A 22,473-nucleotide genomic window follows, 5' to 3' on the forward strand; every position below is an offset into this window, starting at 1 on the left:
TATGGGGATCCGCCCATGCATGTCAGCAACTCCCATATCAGGATTGACTTTGTAATAAATATGTGATCAAGAGGCACTTATTTAGATGAGTCCTTCATAGAATATGATTTAGTCTTTAATAAAAAAATCCTAATTAGTTTATTTTTATTGCACTTAGATTACTTTGTTATTTTCTCAAATGTAAAACCTATTTTATAAATTGAGTATGCTTCTATAAAATAATAATTATTGATGACTAATACAAAATTGTAAGCAAGCTCTCATTTTCTACATCCTCTCTCTCCTCCTTTCTTGCCCTCTCTTCACCTGCCTTCCCTCTCTCTCTCCTATTAACTCGCTCTCTCCCTTATCATCTCTCTATTTTTAAGAATATAAGGACAAGGAAAATCGTGACAATTATTCCATTGCATTTGAGACGCATCATTTGGAATGGGAGTTGGATCACTGCATTTGAGACCCATCATTTGGAATGGGAGTTGAATTGATCTGTTGTGAGTATGAAATGTATCCTAAAATATTTTTCTCTCCTAGGCATTTCAGAGTTTTCATCCATGTATGAACTTATGTCCACCGAACCCTCTCATCTTTCACAATTTTTAAGTTTTCATCTCCTTATCTTTTTGCATGCAAAAAACAAACATCTCCTAAAAACCATTCCTAAATATAGGATTCATAATATCCATTGGCATAACCAAAAATTGAACCCCCCCCCCCAACATTTGATCCACCATACTAAGAAAATCACACATCATCTCTTTTCTTCCTTCATAATTTTCCTCCAAAAAATTCTCTCCCACTTTGAATCATAATATTTTAAATGTTGTCTATCTTACAGATTCCATGCAAAAAAAAAACAGTCATTTGTCCCCCAACCAAACCCCTCACCTTTCTTGCTTAAGGAACTATATAACAATTTAATCCTATTGAATTAATAATTTAACCCATTTATTATGAGTTCATAGTTTCATAATAATTCTAAATATAATTATTATAATGACTTTGATAAATATTATGTCAAAGAAAAAAATAAAAAATCATATCATTCACATCAATATTATGGTTGCTATTATACTTCATATGAAGATAATATTTCTAATAAGACAAAACATTGCATTCTTCCTATCCCATAACAAGATCTCACTCATCCTTCATACTATCATAGATCAGATTATACTTCTCATGACACATTATTATACTAGCCCAAGCCTTCGATATCCACTTGAATCTCATTGAGCCTCCTACCCTAACATGATAGAAAATAAAAATCATATCATTCACATAAATATTATGGTCCCTATTATGATCATTATTATAATCATCTCTATAATAAAAGATATCAGAAATCAGATTCTTCCTAACCCCACTATGATACCTACCATCCCACTAATCCTTCATATTATCATCTATTATATCATACCTTGCACACATTATTATATTAAACAAAGTCACTAATCTTCACCAAAATCTCATCAAATCTAATATATATATATATATATATATATATATGTGCGCATTGTTTACATTGTTAGAATAGTAGTAAAATTTATAAGCAAAATCCAAACAAAAATAAGAGATGAAACACTAGACACCTACGTTTAAATGATTTAGTAATATCTACGTTAATATATATATATATATATATATATATATAATCAGCTCAAAATTCACATATTCTCCACTACCTATTGAGATACAAATAGCTTTGCATATCCTTTATAAAGGTTGTCGACTGTCTACACAACTACAATACTACATTGAATGTGTAACTCCTAATATACATAAAGCACTGGATGAATTTGTTCCTCCATCACCAGCTTCATGGAGACGAACTACTCGTTTCAGTAATTTGGTGAAGAGTTTTTCGTTCCCTATTTACATATGTTAGCACTTGTCTTATCAGCATGTTCAGGTGAATGGACAGTAAATAGCACGTTCGTACAAAAGAGGTAAACACCATAATCAATAATTAAATTCTGAATCAACAAGCTTGTCAGAGAAGATGAAAGGATTCTGTACAAGCCAATTTAAGAAAATCTGCATTTTTATCTGATATATAAACTGGAATATTTTATGCTTCATTAAATCTACAGGGAAGCAATGGGTAAAGAAAGCAATCCTACCTAATTGATGGGGACATCAGATCATCATGGAAAGTTTACCAGAGACGTGGTCGCCGATCTACGGCCACGATCGAGTCGTTATATTTTTGAGTCATCGATGTATTTCATTTTCATGTATTTTGTTATTTTCTTATGTGTGTTTTATTTTATTTTTTCTCGTTGTACCCCTCTTATGGGAGTTGTTGTTTGTAAGCCCAAAGGGCATTAGTGTCATTTTGTTTAGAGTCATTTCTATGAGGCTATTTAAAGCCCCCTTTGTTTTATTTGAGGTTAATGAATGATTATGCAATATTTTCCTGCACTTGTCTTCTTGGAGCTAATGAGAGCTTGAGAGAGAGAGAGAGGAAGAGTTAGAGATCTTGGTGGAGCCTAGGAGAGGCCACCCGTCGTACCCAACAGTCACCACCTCCGATGGCTCTTGGCTCCCCTCCTTCCACTCTCCATCCCCGGTAACATTCCCCACCCGATTTCCCCTCCTTCCCCTCAATCCTCACGGCCACAAGCTTCTCCCCAAACCCTTGGCTGCCGGCCTTGGATTCCAAGCCGCTGGTTTTGCCCCTTCTTGCCGCCGACCACCTCACCTCTCATCCCTCCTTTTATTTGTTTCCTATTTTGGTTTAGTATAACTTGGAATATATTTGAATTCAAATTTCAAATATTTGAAATTCAAAATATTTCCTAATATACTAATTCTATTTTAGGAAAGTCCATTAATGGGTTCCTATTTGAATTTTAATTAAGAGAGGAATAAATCAACACTTTCCAATCTTAGGAATTTCAATTAGGAAGTTTACTTAACTCTCCAATTTTCCCTCCCATCACCCATGCATGCCGCCGGCCCCATGCTCTTACCCATTAATTCCCTCTCCAATTATTTCCTAATCCCAATACCATACTTAGGAAATATTTCAAAACCCCAACTCCCCACCAGGCCGAAATTCTCCAATCTCCTCATGACTGCAATTATTTCTTAAATCAAGTAACTGATTTAGGGAATTCAAACCCCATCCCCAACATCCCGCCGCCCCCCTCTTGAGCCACCCCATCTCTCAATTACTCCAAGAGAGATTAACGCCCTAGCTCTCTCCCACTAATCCCCACCTTCCTCCACCAAAATCTGAGATTCTTTTTTCTCAGATTTTGGGATTAGAGCCTTGAGATTTTGCCCCCTCTTCACATGCAAGGAGAAACTTCTTTCTCTTGGCACCCACTTGCGAGGCGGATCAAAGACCAAGGAGATTCTACTTCCAAGCACCAAAGAATGACGGAAGCCATTGACGAACACTTCGAAGGCATCGAGTGGAAGATCTCGACGTCTTCCTTAGCAAAGGTTCTCCTTATCACTTGCTTCAACTTCTTCTAAATCTAAATTCTCAATTGGTTAGATTGTAATCACGAAAGCTCCTTCAAATTGCTCTTGCCAAGCTTAGTCATTTGTAGGAATTGAGTGTAATCTTCTATGCATCCTACGTCTCGTTGTTAGATTAGTGATTTAATTTGAAGCCTACTGTTTGCGTTGTCGGATTTTCTTATTTATTTTGAAAGTTTCAAAGTTCAGAGCATGTAATCTCACTTAAGCAAATAATTTCCTTATTGGTTTTAAATCTTCGTTGAGAATTTGATGAGGACATTGTCAGCAATTTCGACACGTGTACCATCGGAGACGCCGGAGATCGACAGCCACGATCAGGAGTTTTATTTTGAGTCTTTTTATGTAATAGTTTATTTTATTTTTCAGTTTTTCCGTTTTTGCCCCTTATGGGTATTTGGTCGCTATTGTAGCCCAATGGGGCATTTTAGTCTTTTATTTTTCTTTGTCATTTTGAGGCCTATATATATGACCATTTTCTTATGTAGGAGGATGAATTATTGATAATGAAATTTTAAGTTCTAGTTGATCTCTTAGTGAGTTCATGTTGATCTCTTAGTGAGTTCATGAGAGGAGAAGCCCGAGGAGGGTAATTTGCAATACCCATCAATCTTTGGAAGAGTCCAAGGTTCGCGGTTCTTACGATCTCTTTGTGAGTTCGTTAGTTATCTCTATCTTTCTCGTATATTCTTGTTCATCTCCTTTCTCCCCTCTTCATCCACCCAAGTCTTCCCCTAGCTCCACCTCCCCAAGCCGACGACCATCACCCACCCGATCGCCAGCCTCCTTCCAATTTGGGTTGGGAAAATCGAGAGGAAAAATTCATGACAATTTTGGACTTCAAATTTGAAATCTTTCCTAATTGGGTGATCCATATTTGGAAGGTTTTAACTATCCAATTCAAAATTCAAATTTGAATTGCAATGAGATGAGTCATTAATCCCCAAATTAAATGCATTACATCCCTCCTTGGCTTCATTAGCTGCCGGCCCAGGAAACTCCTAAAACCCCCACCCCACCCCTTTGGAAACAATTTGAAACCTCACCCCCTCTTAGCCGAATTCCTCCAGAACTTTAATTCCTAAATTAATTCCTAAATCAATGAAGGGAATTAGGAATTAAATCCCACCTCAGCCCCTCAATCCCGCTGGCCTCTTTTCCCTGTCACCCGCCTCTCTTCTCCCTCTCAGATTTCCTATCCTCTTAATTACTCCAGATATTGTCCCTAAGTCATATCCCGGGTTTAAGGGTTTGAATTCCTTCAGAAATCTCAAGGCCCCACTACCCATTAATTCTTTCCTAAATCCGGATCCTGTTTCTGCTAATTCAAAATTCAAATTGGCATTAGGAATTAAATGTCATGAGCCTCCACCTTGGCTTTAATTAATATTTATTTCCCTAAGCTAATTATCACTTTTGGAAACAATTCAATTCCCGTAACAGTTTCTATTACAGAAATTGATTTGAAATTTCTCCCCATATTCCCATCAAATTCCTTACAGATTTTCTCAAAATTTGTTTACATTACTTTGTTCCTCTTTGGAAAAAGGTTGGGAATTCAATCTGCTGCTGGTTAAATTTTCCCAAAGCCCCTCTCATTAATCCCCTTCCACTAAATCCTCTCCAATTCCCTCTCTCCCACGGCAATATCTTGCTGGAATGAAGACGCCCCTTCTCTCTCACTCCCAATTCTCCTCTCCACCACCAATTCTCTCAGATTTTGTGAGAAAAATATGAAATGTTTCAGATTTCCTGATGGGAATCATATCAGATTATTGCCATCCGAGTGGCCACTCTTGCACGACGTTTGGAGAGCGTCTTTCGTGACGTCAACATAGATTACGTGGATCGGATACTAGTTTCCCTATCAACCGCCATCGACGAATACGACCGTCCATCCGAGTAGCCACTCTTGCACTGTTCATCAACTCCTCCAGCTCCGAATAGCTTTCCCGTGGACAGTATTGTAAGCTCCCTCTTCCTCGTGGTGATCACATCAATGTTGCTAATATATTTCTTCTGTTAACTGCAAGAGAGCTTGAGTGAGAGAAACTCAATGTGACTTTTCTAAATATTAACCCGCAGATTATTGTTAAAGTGCATTCGTCATTACTCGCATGTTTGTTATTGTTTTAAATTGTTGTGCCTAATGAGTTTGTAACAATGCCTAAGCAATTTTGCAACTGAGATTTCATTAAATCATTAATTGTGACTCGTTAATCTTTATATCGACTTGCTTACTCAGTTGTCTTATTATGTCTCCGTGCAATTCCGATGTTGTTTCATATCAGAATTGCTAAGTAATTGTTTCCTGGATTTATTCTAATCTAAGAGTTGTGCAATGCCTAAATGACCACATAATCATCGCATCTAATTAGTCCTGCATCACTAATACAATGCATTAAACAGTCATAACAGTATGCTACATAGACCAAAGTTACAAGCCTAATGAATGTAAGATGCTTAAGGGTTGATGACTGTTTTATAACCATCTAAAAATTATGAGTGTGTTTGGTACAGCTGATACTGTTAGTAAAGCAAGTTGTAAATTTAGGCTTCATTTGAGACCATTTTTTTACTGGTTCTTGAAGCAGCTTTCTAGTATAAAAATTAAATTTTTGTATTAGAAAGCTGCTTCAAGAAGTAATAAAAAGCCGTCCTAAACAAACCCTTAGTGTACAAAAAATTGCTTTCTGCAATTTTTATACAAAAAACAATATATTCTGTTTGAGAAGTATAACTGTTAAGTTGTTGTGCTGCAACTATATGGAAATAAATTACCTTTATATCCTTATATATATACTAGAGAGAGAGAGTGATGAAAAGAAATTATTTAAACATCAAATTTTAAAAAAAAATTATATGATAACAAACTAACAATTCGAAATTTTTTAAAAATTCATGCCCAATCTTAAAAATATAGTAACAATAATTTTTTGCTATCTATTTAAGATGAAGAAGACTGCGGGGATTACGGTTCAGAGCAACACCGCGTCGATCCAGCTCAAACCAACTTCTTTTCAAACTCCTCTCTTTCATCCACAACTCAAAGGTCGGGAAACTAGATCTCTCTCTCTCTCTCTCTCAATTCCCATAGCTGGCCGGCGATGGAGAACCGGCCATGTCGTTGGTTATGGGTGATGTTTTCTTCACCTTTCAATTAGGGATTAGGAGATTGGGATCAAACATTTCATTAGTGATTAGGTATTTTTTGTCATCATTTCAGGACAACAAAAACGAATGGCTAGGTAACAGAAGGAAGGAGAAGGAGTAAAGTGGAAAAGATGATGGGTGATGGGACTAAATAGATACTGGCGAAGTCCATCCAGCTTGCAAACCATGTGACAAAGCTCACCAACGATGCTCACTCCTTCATAGCTGAGTGCTAGGAGTTGAAAACCAAAATAGAGCGCCTAGCGGTACTTATCCAGCAAACTGTTAGGGTGGAGTTGTAGGAGCATTCCGCTCGTAGGATCATGGATGACACAGAACAAGTCCTTGTTAAGCCCTTGCTTTGGTAACCAAGTGTCGCGCCAATGGACTCATGAAGCACATGTGTACCATCATACCCGTCGTCTCCTTCCGTAAAATGTCGATCGTCCTTGATAACTCCATTGGAGATGTTTCTTGGCAGATAACTGTAAGGGCATTCACATATTTATCATAGCTTCGAACAACATGAAGCAAGTGAATGCGGGAGGCTTCCTTCAAATAGGAAAAGCAACCATGGGATGTGAAAATTTTAAGAACGGAGCACGATCACGTAACCCCAAATAATCTCTCGGTTACGTTTCCTAATGTACAACAGGGAAAAAGCCGTCCAAAATGCACCCTATGGCAAACTGACCGAATTAGTCAACATAACATAATAGTATGCCTCCTTAGAAGGAGACTATGCAATAAGACAACGTTAATATTCATTTGGCTCATGCATACCTTCAAATCTGTTTCATTCATTCGCATCTAAACAATAAAAAGGAGTTAAAACAGTGTGATCACTCCAATATTGCAAAATCAGCATATTTCTTTAAATACAAAAATAAAAAACATAAAATGATAACAAGATTAATATGTGGAGAGTGGAAACTATAACCTGCATTAAACATAATATCTTGTAAATGGCCTCCTAATGCAAAATAGATTTCAGGGGAAAAAAAGGCAGCAACTATAATACCATTCAACAAAACTCTAGATGGCAGTGTCAATGTGTGTTTGAATTGCATGGTAAAATGAAGCATACTTTTTGAATAATGCCTTCATCCGCTTTTGGCCCTCTTGAAGAAACTCTGGATCCATATTCTGAGCATATCAACAAAAATTAAATGGAAAACAAACAACTTCATAAGAAAAAACAAGGAATAAAATCAATTAAACTATTGTCTGGTAGTCTAATAATAGTCAAACAAGAACAAATGTGAGACTTCTAAGAAACTTCTTAGCTGGACATAATGAATTTTCTTAGCTCATAAGGGAAATATCATACATTATTTAACTCCTCCTTGATTTTCTCCAGCTCTGGCCTCATAATCTGCAAATCAGCAATAAAAAAACAAAAAAGAGCAAATAAAGGATTTTTCGCTGGAAGTTTGACAAATTTGCACCTATGCGGAAAAAGAAATGTCGGTTAATTGGGAAGGAATATTTTAGATGAGATTATGCTTACAAGCGTAGGTTTAAAAAAATTATATATTTAATTTTTTCCCTCTTTTTTTTTTTTTTTTTTTGCCAAATAGCTATTACTGATGGCAACCATAAATCAATTTCTCAAATAGCTTTCTTAAAAAGTGATTTGCACGCCGCACCTTAATTATAGGTGGTAGACAATTCTAGCCAATTATGCCGAGCTTTTTCTCCAACTTCACAAATGGCATTAAATTTTATTTTTAACAGGGAAGAAAAAGGCTCACATTTAGTTTAGCACTAGCTTTTAACTGGTTTATCAGTAGAGGAACGGTGGCTCCCCGAATCAAAAGAGTTGTCAAGGCAATACAAGCCCACCTGAGACATATATTAAATGAAATCTAGTGAATAAAATCAGGAAATTTTTTTAAAAAATATAAATACACACAAAGAAAAAAACACAAATATGAACCAGAAACCTAACCAATTCAAGCCGGTGAAAGAATGCACTGCATCAATCAAATGCTGCAACGCCGCAACAGGGACGAAAGAATCCGCGGCAGCAGCTGCAACTTCGCCAGGGAACGGGAGCGGAACTGAAGAAGCACTGGCGGCAGTGGCAACTGTGCTCGTATCCACTGTAGTTTCGGTAAGAACATCGGCGACATCATTGATGTACCCAATCTCATTCGACCCATCTGAACTAGACGAGTAATTCCTGGAATATCGATCGATTGCTATCGGAAGAGAAAATCCTAACCTCCTCCAATCCCGATCGGGAAATCTGAACCTATCGAACGATTGGTAAGAGGCGGCTCGCGGTACCGTTGCAGTCAGTGGAAGTGGCAACGGTTGCGGGGCTCCAGAACGTTCTCTATCTTCCTGTACGAGGTGGAAGAAAGATGGGTGAAATCGCCGGGATAAGTAGTTGTATCCAACGGTAAGGCCCTTCCGGCAGCAAGCCATATGATACAGATCAAATTATGCGCCGAGTAGCTCAGAATACGGTTAGAAGAGAAGCTAAAAAAGAGATCATCAGTGCACGCCAATACTGGCGATCGGGAGCTAGGATTTTGCTCCCGTCGGCCAATGTGTGAAGGCGACGACAGCGGGAAGATGTAGGTTTAGGGTTCTCGAAGGTTTAAGACGGTGTACAACTACCGAGTAACGGAACTAGCGAAATGGAGGGGCAGGTTAGAGAGTCAGAGACGGACTGAAAAGCCCGGCCCATTATTGAAAGCCCGTTTGTAGAAATAAAATTTTTATGAAAGAAATGTAAATAAATTTATTAATTTTAAATTGCACGACTTTTGATGATAGCAAAATGAATCAAATGAGTTAAATCCATAAGAGACAATAGGGCAAAATAATATAGTTTGAACCATGCTCAAATGATTATTGAAAAATGTCAAAACATTGTTAAAATATTATTTGAACTTTATTTTACCTATGATCAAACTTTATTAAACTCACTTATAATTGAATCATATTCAAAACTTGCTCAAATATTATTTCAATCATGTTCAAACTATTCTCAAATTGTATTGCAATTATATTCAAATCTTATTGAACTTTATTTGAATCATCTTTAAAATGTATTCATATTATTTTCAAATTTTGTTTGAATCCTCATTCAATATTATTCAAGCTTTATTCAAAAGTAAGGGTGTCACTATTTGACACGACCCGAAAATCCGACTCGGACTCGACCCGAAAATTTCAGGTTCGGGTCAACCTGTTTGTGAAAACGGGTCGGGTAGGGGGTTGACCCGGATACTCGAAAATGACCTGGATTGACCCGCCCTGCCCGCATTGCCTGCTGCTGCCCGTTGCATATCACCGTGTGATCATGCCGCATAGCGTTTGCCCTCCACCCGCGTGACCAAGTCGAGTCTGCCCGCATTACCGTGTCAAGTCGCATCCAGCTGTGCTGACGTCGAAGCAAGCCAGCTGTGCGGCACTGGATTGACCCGCTCTGCCCACATTGCCTGCTACTGCCCGTTGCATATCACAGTGTGATCATGCCGCATAGCATTTGCCCTCCACCCGCGTGACCAAGTCGAGTTTGCCCGCATTACCGCGTTACGTTGCATCCAGCTGTGCCGCCGTCGAAGCAAGTAGGGGTGTCAATTCGGGTCAACGGGTCGGGTTCGGGTCGAACCCGGAACTGACCCGGCACTGTTCGGGTCAACCCTTTCAAATTTTGTTTGAATCCTCATTCAATATTATTCAAGCTTTATTCAAAAGTAAGGGTGTCAGTATTTGACACGACCCGAAAACCCGACTCAAACTCGACCTGAAAATTTCATGTTCGGGTCAACCTGTTTGTGAAACGGGTCGGGTAGGGGGTTGACCCGGATACTCGAAAATGACCTGGATTGACTCGCCCTGCCCGCGTTGCCTGCTGCTGCCCGTTGCATATCACCGTGATCATGCCGCATAGCGTTTGCCCTCCACCCGCGTGACGAAGTCGAGTCTGCTCGCATTACCATGTCGAGTCGCATCCAGCTGTGCTGACGTCGAAGCAAGCCAGCTATGCGGCACTGGATTGACCCGCTCTGCCCACATTGCCTGCTACTGCCCGTTGCATATCACCGTGTGATCATGCCGCATAGCGTTTGCCCTCCACCCGCGTAACCAAGTCGAGTCTGCCCGCATTACCGCGTTACGTCGCATCCAGCTATGTCGCCGCCAGCTGTGCGGCACTATCCCCCCTTGAGAACGAGAATAGGCTCATGAATGGAGACGAGCATGGGAAGATGTTGAATAGTTAAATAGAATTAGGAGACTTTTCCGTTTAATAAAAAGTTTAAAGATGCCACAACGCGCTGGGCTCGCCTTCCGCCATCGATGCGAGCCCTGCGGTCCGGGTTTACAAAACCTTGTTGGGTCGAGTCAACCCAGTAACCCGACGAGCTGGGTCTGAATTCGTATTTTTGACCTGCATGAAAACCTGCATGAAAAATTGGTCAGATTTGAATCAACTTATTTGAACCCGAATCAATTCCAAATTCGACTAGAAGTCTAGAACCCGACTCAAAATCCAATTTTGACACTCTACTCAAAAGTATGAACTAAATATGTTACTTCAATTTGAGATGAGCCAAGGACGTGTTGTCCCGTACCGCTGAGCGGGGCCTAATTTATATTAAACAATTCATTGCCGCGTGGTTCGGCGTTCAGATATTTCTTCTGCCCTTTTCCCCTGTTGGACCAATTTGTCAATTTTAAATACCAAAAAGAACAAATCCCGCAGCCTGTCCCTCCTTTTTGCCCTTTTCTTCTCTCTTTTTCTCTTCTTTCGATTGATGGATCTCAGAGCGGCGATGGACGGCTCCGGCGGGCGTTGGACGGAGGAGCGGCACTCCCGCTTCCTCAACAGGATCGAAAGTACTTTCGTCCACCAAATGCTCAACCTCCATTCCGACGGCGGTAACTTTCACCGGTCCGCCTCGAGGTTCGACCGTCGTGTCCCCGATAGACTCACCGGCTTCAAGTCTGAAATTTCGCCGATACGTTTACCGCAGACCCTGGCGGCGGATCCAGGTACGTGAACTGTATGGTTCTGGATTTGGATTATTTGATGGGGACAGGCAGGGTGGGATCTCGTCACCGCACGTTATGAGGGTGGCGATTGATACTTCGAAAGGAGGTGACGGAGCGGATGTTTCCCGGAGGAGGTTTTTAAGTTGTGTAGGTTAAGCTTACCGTACGTGTCTTCACTGCTAATGAGTAGAATGCGATATTTGTTTACTTTTTAAATGACTAGATATGGAGAACCGGAAGGCTGGATCATGACATCGAAGCCGTTGTTTTTTTTTTTAATTATTATTAGTAAAAATATTGAACAGAATTAAATATTAATTTGACAATAAATATATTATATAAAGTATAAACAATCAAACAATTTTATATTACATTAATTTTAAAATAAACTCAGTAGATTTCAAATTCATCATTTTAGTCAGGACATTGATCCAATTATTTTCCGGTAAGGGAGGCGAAGATAGTTACCTGTGGAGTATGCGGCATGTGAGAGCTCCTGTTGTGGAATTTTTATTGCGTCCTCCCACCTGACGTAGAGATACGTCCTCCCAAAGCTAAAATCACGCTAAAAAACTAGAAATACCGAGCAAATACCGAGCAATACCAAACAATAACGAGGAATATCATCATGTGAAGAACAATACCGAGCAATACCGAGCAATACAAAAAAATATCTAGTTTTTCCTAAAAAAACTCGGTATTTTTTGTATTGCTCGGTATAGCTCGGTATAACTCGGTATTGGTCTTCACATGATGATATTCCTCATTATTATCAAATAATATGTAGCAATACCGAGCAAAAAATGAGTTTTTTTGGCGGTGGGAGGACGTATCTCTACGTCAGGTGGGAGGACGTAATTTATTAAATGTAATTAAAATTAAAATTAATAAGTAACTCATTTTTAACATGCAAATTAAATTTAAATCACATTAAATTTAATTTCTAAATGAATCAATTGCCTTAAATTCTGATTACGTTGCAAAATTATTTCTCAGCATTTCTTAGGATTTAATATATATCCTACCAAACAATTTTTAGAATTTAACACCTTTAGGATTTACTAAATTCAACACCATTAGGATTTATTTAAACTTTTATTTAAAATAAAATTATCAGAAATGACATTTTTTACTAGATTTAAATAAGAATTTGATTCTTAAAAGTACATAATAAAGAAAAAGGCTTGGTGATGATATTGTTGTTCTTGTATTTAATTTTTTTAATTATTAAAAAGAATTATATTAAAACTATAGCTGAAAGATGGCATAAAAGTTTAAACTATTTCAAATAAAATCATTAAAATAATAAAATTTGGTAGGTTTAATATTTGATTGAATATTTTTTAAATTAACTCAAAGATTAAAGTTTAATAAAAATTAAAAAATTCAATAAAAGAACCTTTGTATTTCTTTAAATTTTAATAAAAATCAACATTTTATTATTAAATATTTTATAACATCATATAAATCTAAAAAATCTTATTTCAATATAATTTTTTTCATATTTATAAGTCTAATGTGTGGAATTGTGACAATTGTTTCAGATCAAGGACATGCAGCTTTTGTTGCGAGGGAGAACGGCTCTTACACCCGGAAGCAATCACTTGGTCGATATGATGCGTCGCTGGACCAGGTTAGTAGGAAATTAAAAAAAAAAAATTAGGGTATTTACGCGCATACCACACAAGCTCAGATTCAATCTAGATCAAATTCTACATAGCAATCAATACTCATTTATTTATAGGATCATAAAATGACCATTATGCTTCAACAAAGTGTTAAATTTCAAAATGATCCCACGCTAAGGCTTCGTTTGGGACAACTTTTTTATTGCTTTTTAAAAAGGCTGTTTTAAGAAGCAATAAGAAAGTCGTCTCAAACGAAGCTTAATTTAGATTAACATTAGCATTAATAAACCCTCATATTTTCATTTTCTTAGATTATAATGACAAGTAATTGAAGATATAATAATAATCTTTCATGTATTATACAAGCATAGTAAGAGATTTGTCATTTCATCAAAAGCTAATTATTATAAAAATTGATAGGAATTTGTTAGCATAAATCTTCAAGTTTATGATCAGAAAACTTTCCAAACTTGAAATGATTTGAATTTTTATTTCTTTTTGATGATTTTACACTTATGAAGGTGGTGCCGGAGCTCGAAAACAAATGTGATGACCAGCACGCACACAAGGGAAAGTAAGAACATGGGAGTAATAAAGAGAATAACGTGGAGCTTATTTTCGTCTGTTGATTGGTGATTTTGACTAATTAAAAAATTTTAGATTTGTAGTTTGCATATATAGTGATACAATGTGCGTATGAATTTGACTTAATGATTTAAATGTCCAAAAGAGAATAATATTTCAGATGCAGCTTCTTGTTTCTCTTGTTGCTTTTCAACTATATATAGGATGGGGCTTGCTTCTTGAGTCTTGAGGGAATGCAGAAATGTGTTCGATTTTTTGTTCTTATATATGTATATATTAGAGCCCTACACGAGGTCCTAGTTGGGTACTACCCATTGGGTACTCGTGCTCTGCACTAGCGGGCTTTGCCCACTCATGCCCACCTATGGTGACTTTCGGGATGTCATACCCACCCACTTTTCACGCTTCTTGAATGCAGTTTGCCACGGATTAATTGCCTTGAGATCTTTTGTCATTTTCTCTGACTGCACACTTTTAAGCCACATATCAAAATTTATCGTGATCGTGATGCGGTAAACTGTTGCGCACTGCGTAGTAAGGATTACTATAATTTATTGCATGCACATGGTGATTAGTAATGTAAATTAGTTTGTCCTCTAATGTTGAGTACACACCCATACCCACCCTCAAGGTCATGGGCGTACCCATACCCACCCGAGCCCATTAGGTATGAATGGATACGTGGGTGAGTACGTGGGTGGGTGTGGGTATGATCAACCAATGCAGGGCTTTGGTATATATAGATATATACACAAGGAGATGCACTTTTTGTTATGCTTTTTAACGTTAGCATTAACCAATTTAAAATGGTATTAGTCTATTAATCAAATTTAAGAGTATTTTTTATATTTATAAGAATAAGGCCAATGCCTGTAAAATATAATGAGCATCTTATGGAGAACTTAACAGGTTGGCATCATTTTGGATGATTTTCTTAATATTTTTTTAATTAAAATTTTTTATTTTTTATACTAAAAAATCGTTTTTAGAAACAGTAAAAAAATTATCCCAAACAAAATCAAAATATCTAATAAAATCATAGAATTATCATCTACTTGAGTATAGTTTTTAAATGAATTATATAATATTATCAGGTCAAACAACTTTTCTATAATTAATTTTCTTTAAAATCTTTCTAATTTTGATTTTACTAATATAATGAGAAAAAATAAAGTCCCTATTTATTAATTAATAATGAATTAAACTAATCTCGAATTAAATTCAATGATTAAAAATTTATTATGACAATGTGAATCAAGATATTTGACCCAAATTTAATTATAGTTTACGAGAGATTATTAGGTGCGGAGTACGGACGGAGAGAGCCGTCCGCACAAGCACTATACCCAACTAGGTACCGGCATTCGGTATCGCTGGATATTCAGTGCTTGTGCGGACGGTACACACTCTGCACCTAATAATTTTTCCTAGTTTACACATGGGTATGACTTGTGAACGTACCCCACCTAAAAAGTAAATGTATTTACGCACATCAGGGGTGTGTGCACCTATCCGAACAGGCTCAACTTTGAGGAAGAATTGATCACAAATACATCAATGCATATTGGCCAACCTTGCACATCAATTTTTGACATCTTTACTAAATATAATTGCACACAACCCGCTTAGCACCCAGATTTATGTACACATAAGTGTCCGAAAAACTTATCAATCACGAAATGCTTTTTTGGACTTACTAAGGCTTCATTTGGGACAACTTTCTTACTGCTTCTTAAAGCAATTTTTTTAGTACAAATTTTTAAATTTTTATACTAAAAAGCTGCTTTACAAAGCAATAAGAAAGCCGCCCCAAACAAAGCCTAAAGCTGCTTTTTAGTTTTTAAAAAAATTGCAATAGAAAGTTGTTTTAAAAAGCATTAAGAAAGCAGTCCTAAACGAAGCCTAAGAAGCTAGTGATCGAGCCAATCATTAAGTTAACCAACTAAACTTGAGCTTGCTTTCCTACCCATTGGTATGTACCACATTTATCTTTGTTGCGTGCTAGAATATACGTGGCAGTAGAGTTAGAAAATATTCGTCTTAGCGTTGCACGAGTATTCAGCACACAAACAGAAAAGAGAAATGAACACCAGGGATTTTACGTGGAAAACCCCTGAAAAGGGGGAAAAACCACGGGGCCTCGCCCAGTTGTAAAGTTCCACTAGTGTTTTTACATATTACAAATGGCTGATTCGTCCCACAAGTCGGGACAATCAGAATACAATTTGTTTCTTCCAGGAAGTCTACAACGTTCTGCAAATTCCTGGCGTTTTCCGAAAATCCGGCAGAGTTCCGACGTCTTCAGGCGGCAGGAAGAGCTCTGGCGGTGGTCGAGGAGGAGCTTCTTCCTTCTCCTCCTCCTTTTCTTCTTCTTCTCTCTCTTCACTTGAGTCCCTCTGGTGTAGAATGAGGGCTCTATTTATAGTTTTTCTGGAGTGGCATAGCCCGTAAATAGGCGTGAGATCAGGGGCGAATTGGGAGTGTTTTGAATGGACGGCCAATATCGAATCATTTGATCCTGCACCGTTCGTTGGGCATTTGAAGGCTTAATGATGTCGGAATTCGGCGATCTTGGGCTCATTGGATTTGTCTCGTCGAGCCGTTCGATTCGAGTATAAGCTTGTCAAAATCGGAGACCGTTTGGTAACTCAAATTGCGGTTTGAACCTTCCAACAGCGCTTCGGGTCCTTGATTCGGACCCATTTGGACTCGGATTGGGTCAAATTTGGTGTCGTTGGATTCGTATTTCCGATACGCTCAGTTTGACTGTAAGCTCGCTGAAATCGGAGTTCATATGCTCTCGAATTTAATTTTTGAAGTTTCCGAACTGATTTTGCCTCGAGATTCGTGCCCAATCAAGATAATTTTGTGATGACGTATCAATCTTATATTGCAATCAGATTTATTCTAATGGCTGAGATCGAAGCACCACTAACAGAGGTCTAATGAGCTTAAATTGAATCTAAAACGAACATAAAATTTCAGAGCCTCAATCTAAGCACGCTCAAGCTCAGATATTCTGCACTCTATTTACACATCATGCAACCCTTAGCCGGCATGTGATTGATGAGTTAGGCTTTTCTTAGGAAAATTTTTTGCCACTGTTTTAAAAAAAAAATTGTACTAAAAAGTTATTGTATAAAGCAGAAAAAAAGTTACCCCATATGAAATCTTAATGATAGAAAATACATGGAGAGGGACACAACAGCGATAGAGTAGTTTACTTCAGAAGATACCAACAACGTATTAGGTACCAGGGAGAGCAAAGGATTCAAAAGGCCTTATCAAATTTGGTTCGTTAGTTCATCGAAGTCTGCTTACAAGCCATTTATCAAATAGAGCCCGAGCTGACTTGACTCACTTACACACATAGTTCAACCAGTCCCTTAGACATTTCGGTCATGACAATCATGGTCTTCGAGTAGACTACCTTTAATGACAACGTTGTTCTGATGTCACTCCAATTGCTTGGGGTTAAATAACTTGTGCTGTTTTTAGAGCTCATATAAAGACTTCTACAACTAGGTGAGCCCAATGGTTTTTTCCCTTTTGGATTTTGACGTTAAAACGGCGGCCTTGCGATGAGTAGAAGATAAGATTAGAGAGAGTCGCCTTAGATGGTTTGGTCACATAAAACGGCGGCCTTGCGATGACCCGGTTAGGAGAGTAGAGGTATTAGATTTTACTTATGTTAAGAAAGGTAGGGGTAGACCTAAAAAGACTTGGTTAGAAAATATTAGGAATGACCTTTCTTTATTAGATTGAAACGAGAATTTGACTTTTAATAGGACACAGTGGAGAAAAAGGATTCATGTAGCCGACCCCACGTAGTGGGATAAAGGCTTGATGTTGTTGTTGTTGGATTTTGACGTTAAAGAGAAAAAAGAAGAAGAAGAATAACTTACATGTGTGCTTAGAATTCTATATTTGAGATGCAGGTGTATCCACGAACTTTCTCATTTTTAAAACTTTCTGGCACGGAACACTTAATCATGAAAGGAAAATCAATGATAAAACTGCAAAAAGCAAGACAGTTCAAAAAGAGAAGATGAATAGTCAAACTGCAGCATTTACAAATAAAACAGAGGTACAAATACATGACAAAAAAGAAGCCATTTATTTGCATTTGGACACAACCAAAACTCTGCAAGTTGTAAGAAGTTTGACAAATATTCAGCTATAAATGATATGATCCTTCTTATGGGTTAACTTTCTCAAACTTCCAAACATTAGTCGATTGATCACTGCTATGACTTGATGTGAACAGGAACCTCACATTTGTTTTCAAGTTCACATAATCAACCTGAATCAATTACACAGTGAATATATGATGGTATTCAATACTCGTAAACTTGAAAAAGCACGAATTAATAGTAGAAGCCGCTAAAAAATTTAATTGCTGAAAGTAGATAAGACAACAAAAAATGAATTAAGGTCTTTTGAGTGAGTTTATTAGATCTTAAGAGATGCACTACTAATTCTACAGTAACAATTTAAGAAGGCATGACAAAGATAAGTTGGAGGAGACTAACCTGTTCTGGGCCAAAAACCAGAAGACAAAACGAATCAACTGGTCCCGTAGATGGATCAAGTTGATAATCTTCGCAAGGTTCCTCAAGGACTGGAAGACGAGGAAAAGGCCTCAAGGACTGCAACCTTGAATTGAGAGAACTGGCAAACCAAGCCTCCTCTCTTTGCTGCATAAGCAATGATGATTTAAATATTTTAACTCTTTGTGACAGTGAAGAACATTCAGCAGATATATAATAGCTTGAATATCAGCGCAGAACAGGAAGAGATTAGAATGAATAGGATGACATCCTTGAAAGTTGCACTTGGCATATATTAATAAGAAAGAAAAATTACAAGCTGGTGAAGGAAAGAAAGCCCACACCTCCCGAAATAAAAAAACAAAAAAGGAGAAGATTAAATCAAGAAGTACATTCCATACATTGCTACAGATAAGGGAACAAAGAAAAAGAAGTAAAATAAGGACCCCTCAAGAGATAAGGAGTGCCTCTTCATGGGTTTGCACTGTGCACTAATCGGATAGAGAAAGAACCACTCTAGGGGGGTGGTGATACCAAAGAAGGAAAAAGAACAGCCACAAGGGCTAAATGGTGTCCCAATGCTCCGGCAGAGGCCCAACAATCCGAATAGGATGGCATCCTAGGCACAACAAAAGACCATGTACGAATGATTTAGCTGTATAAATAATTCAATCTGCAGTTCAAATGATAAACATAATTTCATGCTAATAGCTGAAAGATGCACTAAATACTTAAGAGTTATGAATCTGTATACTGATGGAAGATCACTTTTTGTTATCGAAAAATTGCAAATCTTGAGAAAAATCAGACATCTCGCATCATTGCTATGGCTTAATCTTGGACAGATGCCGCAAAAGAATGATGAAAAGGACTGAAAGTAGAGGACTATTTCAAATTTAATAAAATTCGGATAAATAGAAACTGCATAATAAGATCTCAAATTTAGGCTTCATTTGGGATGACTTTCTTTTTGCTTCTTAAAGCAGCTTTCAAAATTTTTATACTAAAATGTTAATTTAAGTAGTAGTAAAAAAGTTATCCCAAACGAAATCTTAATCTCAGATTCATGCACTGATCTTTCTGTCTGTCACTATATTGGCTGCAGTTGTACCATCAATAGATACTGATACCTTGTAGTTCCCAATACAAGATATGAATTCCTACATTTTAAATTGAGTTATTTTTCATGACGGCCCTATTTATGTTGGATATTTATTGAACTCTTTCCCCCATAAACTCACCTTTCAGTTAAATTACTTAGCCATACTTTCACATAAATCAGAGCATATTTACATAGAACTCCAGATAGCTTTTGCATTTTAAATATATTAAAATAAAATGACAAATTTCTTTTTTGTTAAAATTACAGTCAATGCCTGAATGGCATAAGAAACCTACATGGCAGAGTTTATAACCACAAGAAAATAATGATCACCACAAAGTATGTGATTAGCCATGAAAGACAATTTATTGTTTATGACTCCAAAAACTTTTGAACTGACTATAATCATTCAAGAGTCAAAAGAATAAAAGACTTTCCGAGAGAGACTATCAGTTAGCTATACTGAGGCAAGTGGAAAGTTTGTTTAATTGTCACCTGTAGTTTGGCAAGATCTCTTGTAGAACAATCAATTATGTCAATCCTTCCATTTATCCGGAACTGCTCCCACGATTCAGTAAAATACCAGCATATCTGCAAAGTACCAAAGAGAAAAAAAGAGAACCCATATTCCTCATATTATCATCACAAGTATTATCCAACTATGAATCTTCACTTTCCATTAATGCCTACTGAGTGTTGTATAAAGCATTAAATCTCTTTTGCACACTTCTGTCCATGTTACATTTGATCTAATGGTTTCCTTCTACTCCCCCAATTAATTTTATATGTCCTTCTTACGGGCATGTTTTCTACACTTTATTATTGAAGAAGTATTGGAGAAGAACAGAGAAACAGAGAGTCTTATTGATTTCTTTCAGTTTTCTTACATACATTAGAGGAGCTGTATATATAGACATATTATTACAGATGAGCTTAATTACAATTGTACCTATAGAATATTCTAGATAACGTATAGTCCTAATAATTATACATATATAAACCACCTAATCTTATATTTAATTGATATTTTTCCTATAATCCTTCTAAATAATCATTTGTTAATCTATAATTCATGTTTTTTTCTATAAATCCATCTTTATATTTTCATTTCTGTCATAGCTTGGACATTTTTGACTTCTTTATTGCAACACTCAAATACATCATACTACATAGCTCACCTAGTTACAATTTTATAAAATTTATCATTAAGTCTCCATAAAATTATCTTTCACACATTATTCCTCAGACATTTATCCATTTAAACCAACAAGATTTAATTGAAGTTATTTTATTGTTTATATCATCAATTTTTTATATAATAGATCAGGTATTTAAACCCATCATGCATGGGTATCATTCTATATTTGAATAGTTTTCATTGATAACAGTTACTTCGTTTGGGACGCCTTTCTTACTGCTTCTTAAAACAACTTTCTAGTACAAAAATTTTAATTTTTTGCTAAAAAACTTCTTTAAGAAGCAATAAGATTTGTGACAGATTTCTTACTACTTTTAAAAGTAATTTTATAGCACAAAATTTTTTTGAACTTGAAAATTTTGTACTAAAAAACTGCTTTAGAAAGAAGTAAGAAAATTGTCCAAACGAACACTTAGTCAACTCCCATGATAAAGTTTTAATGATGGATGAAATAATTAACCCTAAATTTTAGGCTAGTCGGTTGAATAGAGGATCATAAGTATCAAATAACCTATAAAAATACAAATATATTGATTTTATGTGTTGTTAGCCAATTGCAAGTGTCGTCAACATTGTTTCCATCGTAGATGATGTCTCATATGAATTTTTTTTTTTTTTTAGAAAGCCTTGGAGCAATGAAGATGATTGCTTTCACAGCTAAGCTAAACAAAAAGTTGAATATTCCTTTAGGTTAATACAAGCTAATCATACATTCTTATAAAAATCAATAAATTAGGGTGGAGTATATTCAAGATTAGAGTGATATAGCAGTTAGCGCATATGTTTAGAATAGTACACTAGTAAACTTTTCAAGAATTAACCATAATCAAAATCATAAACACATTACCTCGCCATATGGATTATGAGTAATCTCTTCAACCTGCAACAATTGGTTGGAAGTGGCATAGATTCCAGAAGAAAACTTCCTTTGTTAGAATGAGAAAAAATTAAATAGTTCTACAATGTACAAATTCATAGCCTAAAAAAAAACTTCAGAGTAATTAGATGAATAACACAGAGCAGGCTATGAATTAGCAAGCAAAGCAATTTTCAAAATTAAAACCATAACAAAATAGCTGAACCTTCTTAGTTCGCCTATCCGTATTAATCAGGATATTATCGCTGCCTTCTTGAAACCCTCTGCAGCAACAAAAAAGGATGTGGGAGAAAGAAACTTATTCAAACCCTAAAAGAATGAGAAAAAAGGGGCTGTCGCCTTAAGAACCTGAATACCACTGTCCGATTTGCGGGCCTTCCATTAACGGATATAGTGGCCTAAAAGAAAAATCAAAATAAGACTCAAACACCAAAAGTCGAAGCTTTGGATATTAAAAAAAAAAAAAAAGTTTCGGGAAAAAATAAAACGAACAAGAAGAAGAAATAAAGGGCGGCATGGGTTTAGCAGAAGAATACGAGTTGGAAGTAGGAAGAATGATTGAGGTGCGCATTAGATTCCAGGGCTCCAGCGAGGAGAGCTCTCCACTGCTGCACCGCCGTAGCTGTTGCCCCGCCCGTAGCCATGTCGTGGTGAGCTCGGTTGAAACTGGGCAGTACATAGGCATAATTTTGCTATATTCACACTTATAAGTGCTAGCACCCAAAACATTTACGTTTATTTGTGATACGTCGCTTGCTTGATAGGCACAAATCTGGAAGCACGAATATATGCAAATTATCAACTTTCAAAATTAGATTCGGATGGGAATTTTAATTTTAGCAAATTTATAATTAAATTATACGACTCAAGAGACAAAT

The 22,473-nt window shown here is 36.8% G+C and overlaps 3 protein-coding genes across 4 annotated transcripts in view; 1 reads left to right on the forward strand and 2 right to left on the reverse strand.

Moving 5' to 3' along the window:
• LOC110094697 (mitochondrial inner membrane protein OXA1-like) overlaps positions 1-9,277 on the reverse strand; it is a 22,483-nt gene extending 13,206 nt beyond the window's left edge. Inside the window, exons 1-4 of the mRNA XM_020819990.2 lie at positions 8,594-9,277; positions 8,397-8,487; positions 7,973-8,017; positions 7,730-7,788 (exon numbers count right to left, since the gene is read on the reverse strand). Of these exons, the coding sequence (XP_020675649.1) occupies positions 7,730-7,788; positions 7,973-8,017; positions 8,397-8,487; positions 8,594-9,075 (677 nt within the window). The 5' untranslated portion in view covers positions 9,076-9,277. The remainder of the gene's footprint in view (positions 1-7,729; positions 7,789-7,972; positions 8,018-8,396; positions 8,488-8,593) is intronic.
• A 2,025-nt stretch (positions 9,278-11,302) lies between these two features.
• LOC110094713 lies at positions 11,303-14,033 on the forward strand. The gene is made up of 3 exons (XM_020820011.2): positions 11,303-11,655; positions 13,200-13,288; positions 13,805-14,033. The coding sequence occupies exons 1-3, from the start codon at positions 11,418-11,420 to the stop codon at positions 13,859-13,861; spliced, it is 384 nt and encodes a 127-aa protein (XP_020675670.1). The 5' UTR covers positions 11,303-11,417; the 3' UTR covers positions 13,862-14,033.
• A 3,940-nt stretch (positions 14,034-17,973) lies between these two features.
• On the reverse strand, positions 17,974-22,291 carry LOC110094699 (pyridoxine/pyridoxamine 5'-phosphate oxidase 2). Of its 2 annotated transcripts, XM_020819993.2 has the most exons (7): positions 22,132-22,291; positions 21,944-21,993; positions 21,801-21,858; positions 21,566-21,598; positions 20,016-20,111; positions 18,401-18,565; positions 17,974-18,171 (listed from the first exon to the last, which is right to left on the reverse strand). In XM_020819993.2, the coding sequence occupies exons 1-7, from the start codon at positions 22,237-22,239 to the stop codon at positions 18,067-18,069; spliced, it is 615 nt and encodes a 204-aa protein (XP_020675652.1). In that variant the 5' UTR covers positions 22,240-22,291; the 3' UTR covers positions 17,974-18,066. The 2 variants fall into 2 exon arrangements, with proteins under 2 accessions (XP_020675652.1, XP_020675653.1); XM_020819994.2 differs by lacking the exons at positions 17,974-18,171; positions 18,401-18,565 and adding an exon at positions 18,688-19,037.
• Between the last annotated feature and the right edge of the window lie 182 nt (positions 22,292-22,473).

The sequence above is a fragment of the Dendrobium catenatum genome, unplaced genomic scaffold, assembly GCF_001605985.2.
Source record: "Dendrobium catenatum unplaced genomic scaffold, ASM160598v2 fragScaff_scaffold_243, whole genome shotgun sequence".
NCBI classification, from domain to species: Eukaryota; Viridiplantae; Streptophyta; class Magnoliopsida; order Asparagales; family Orchidaceae; genus Dendrobium; species Dendrobium catenatum.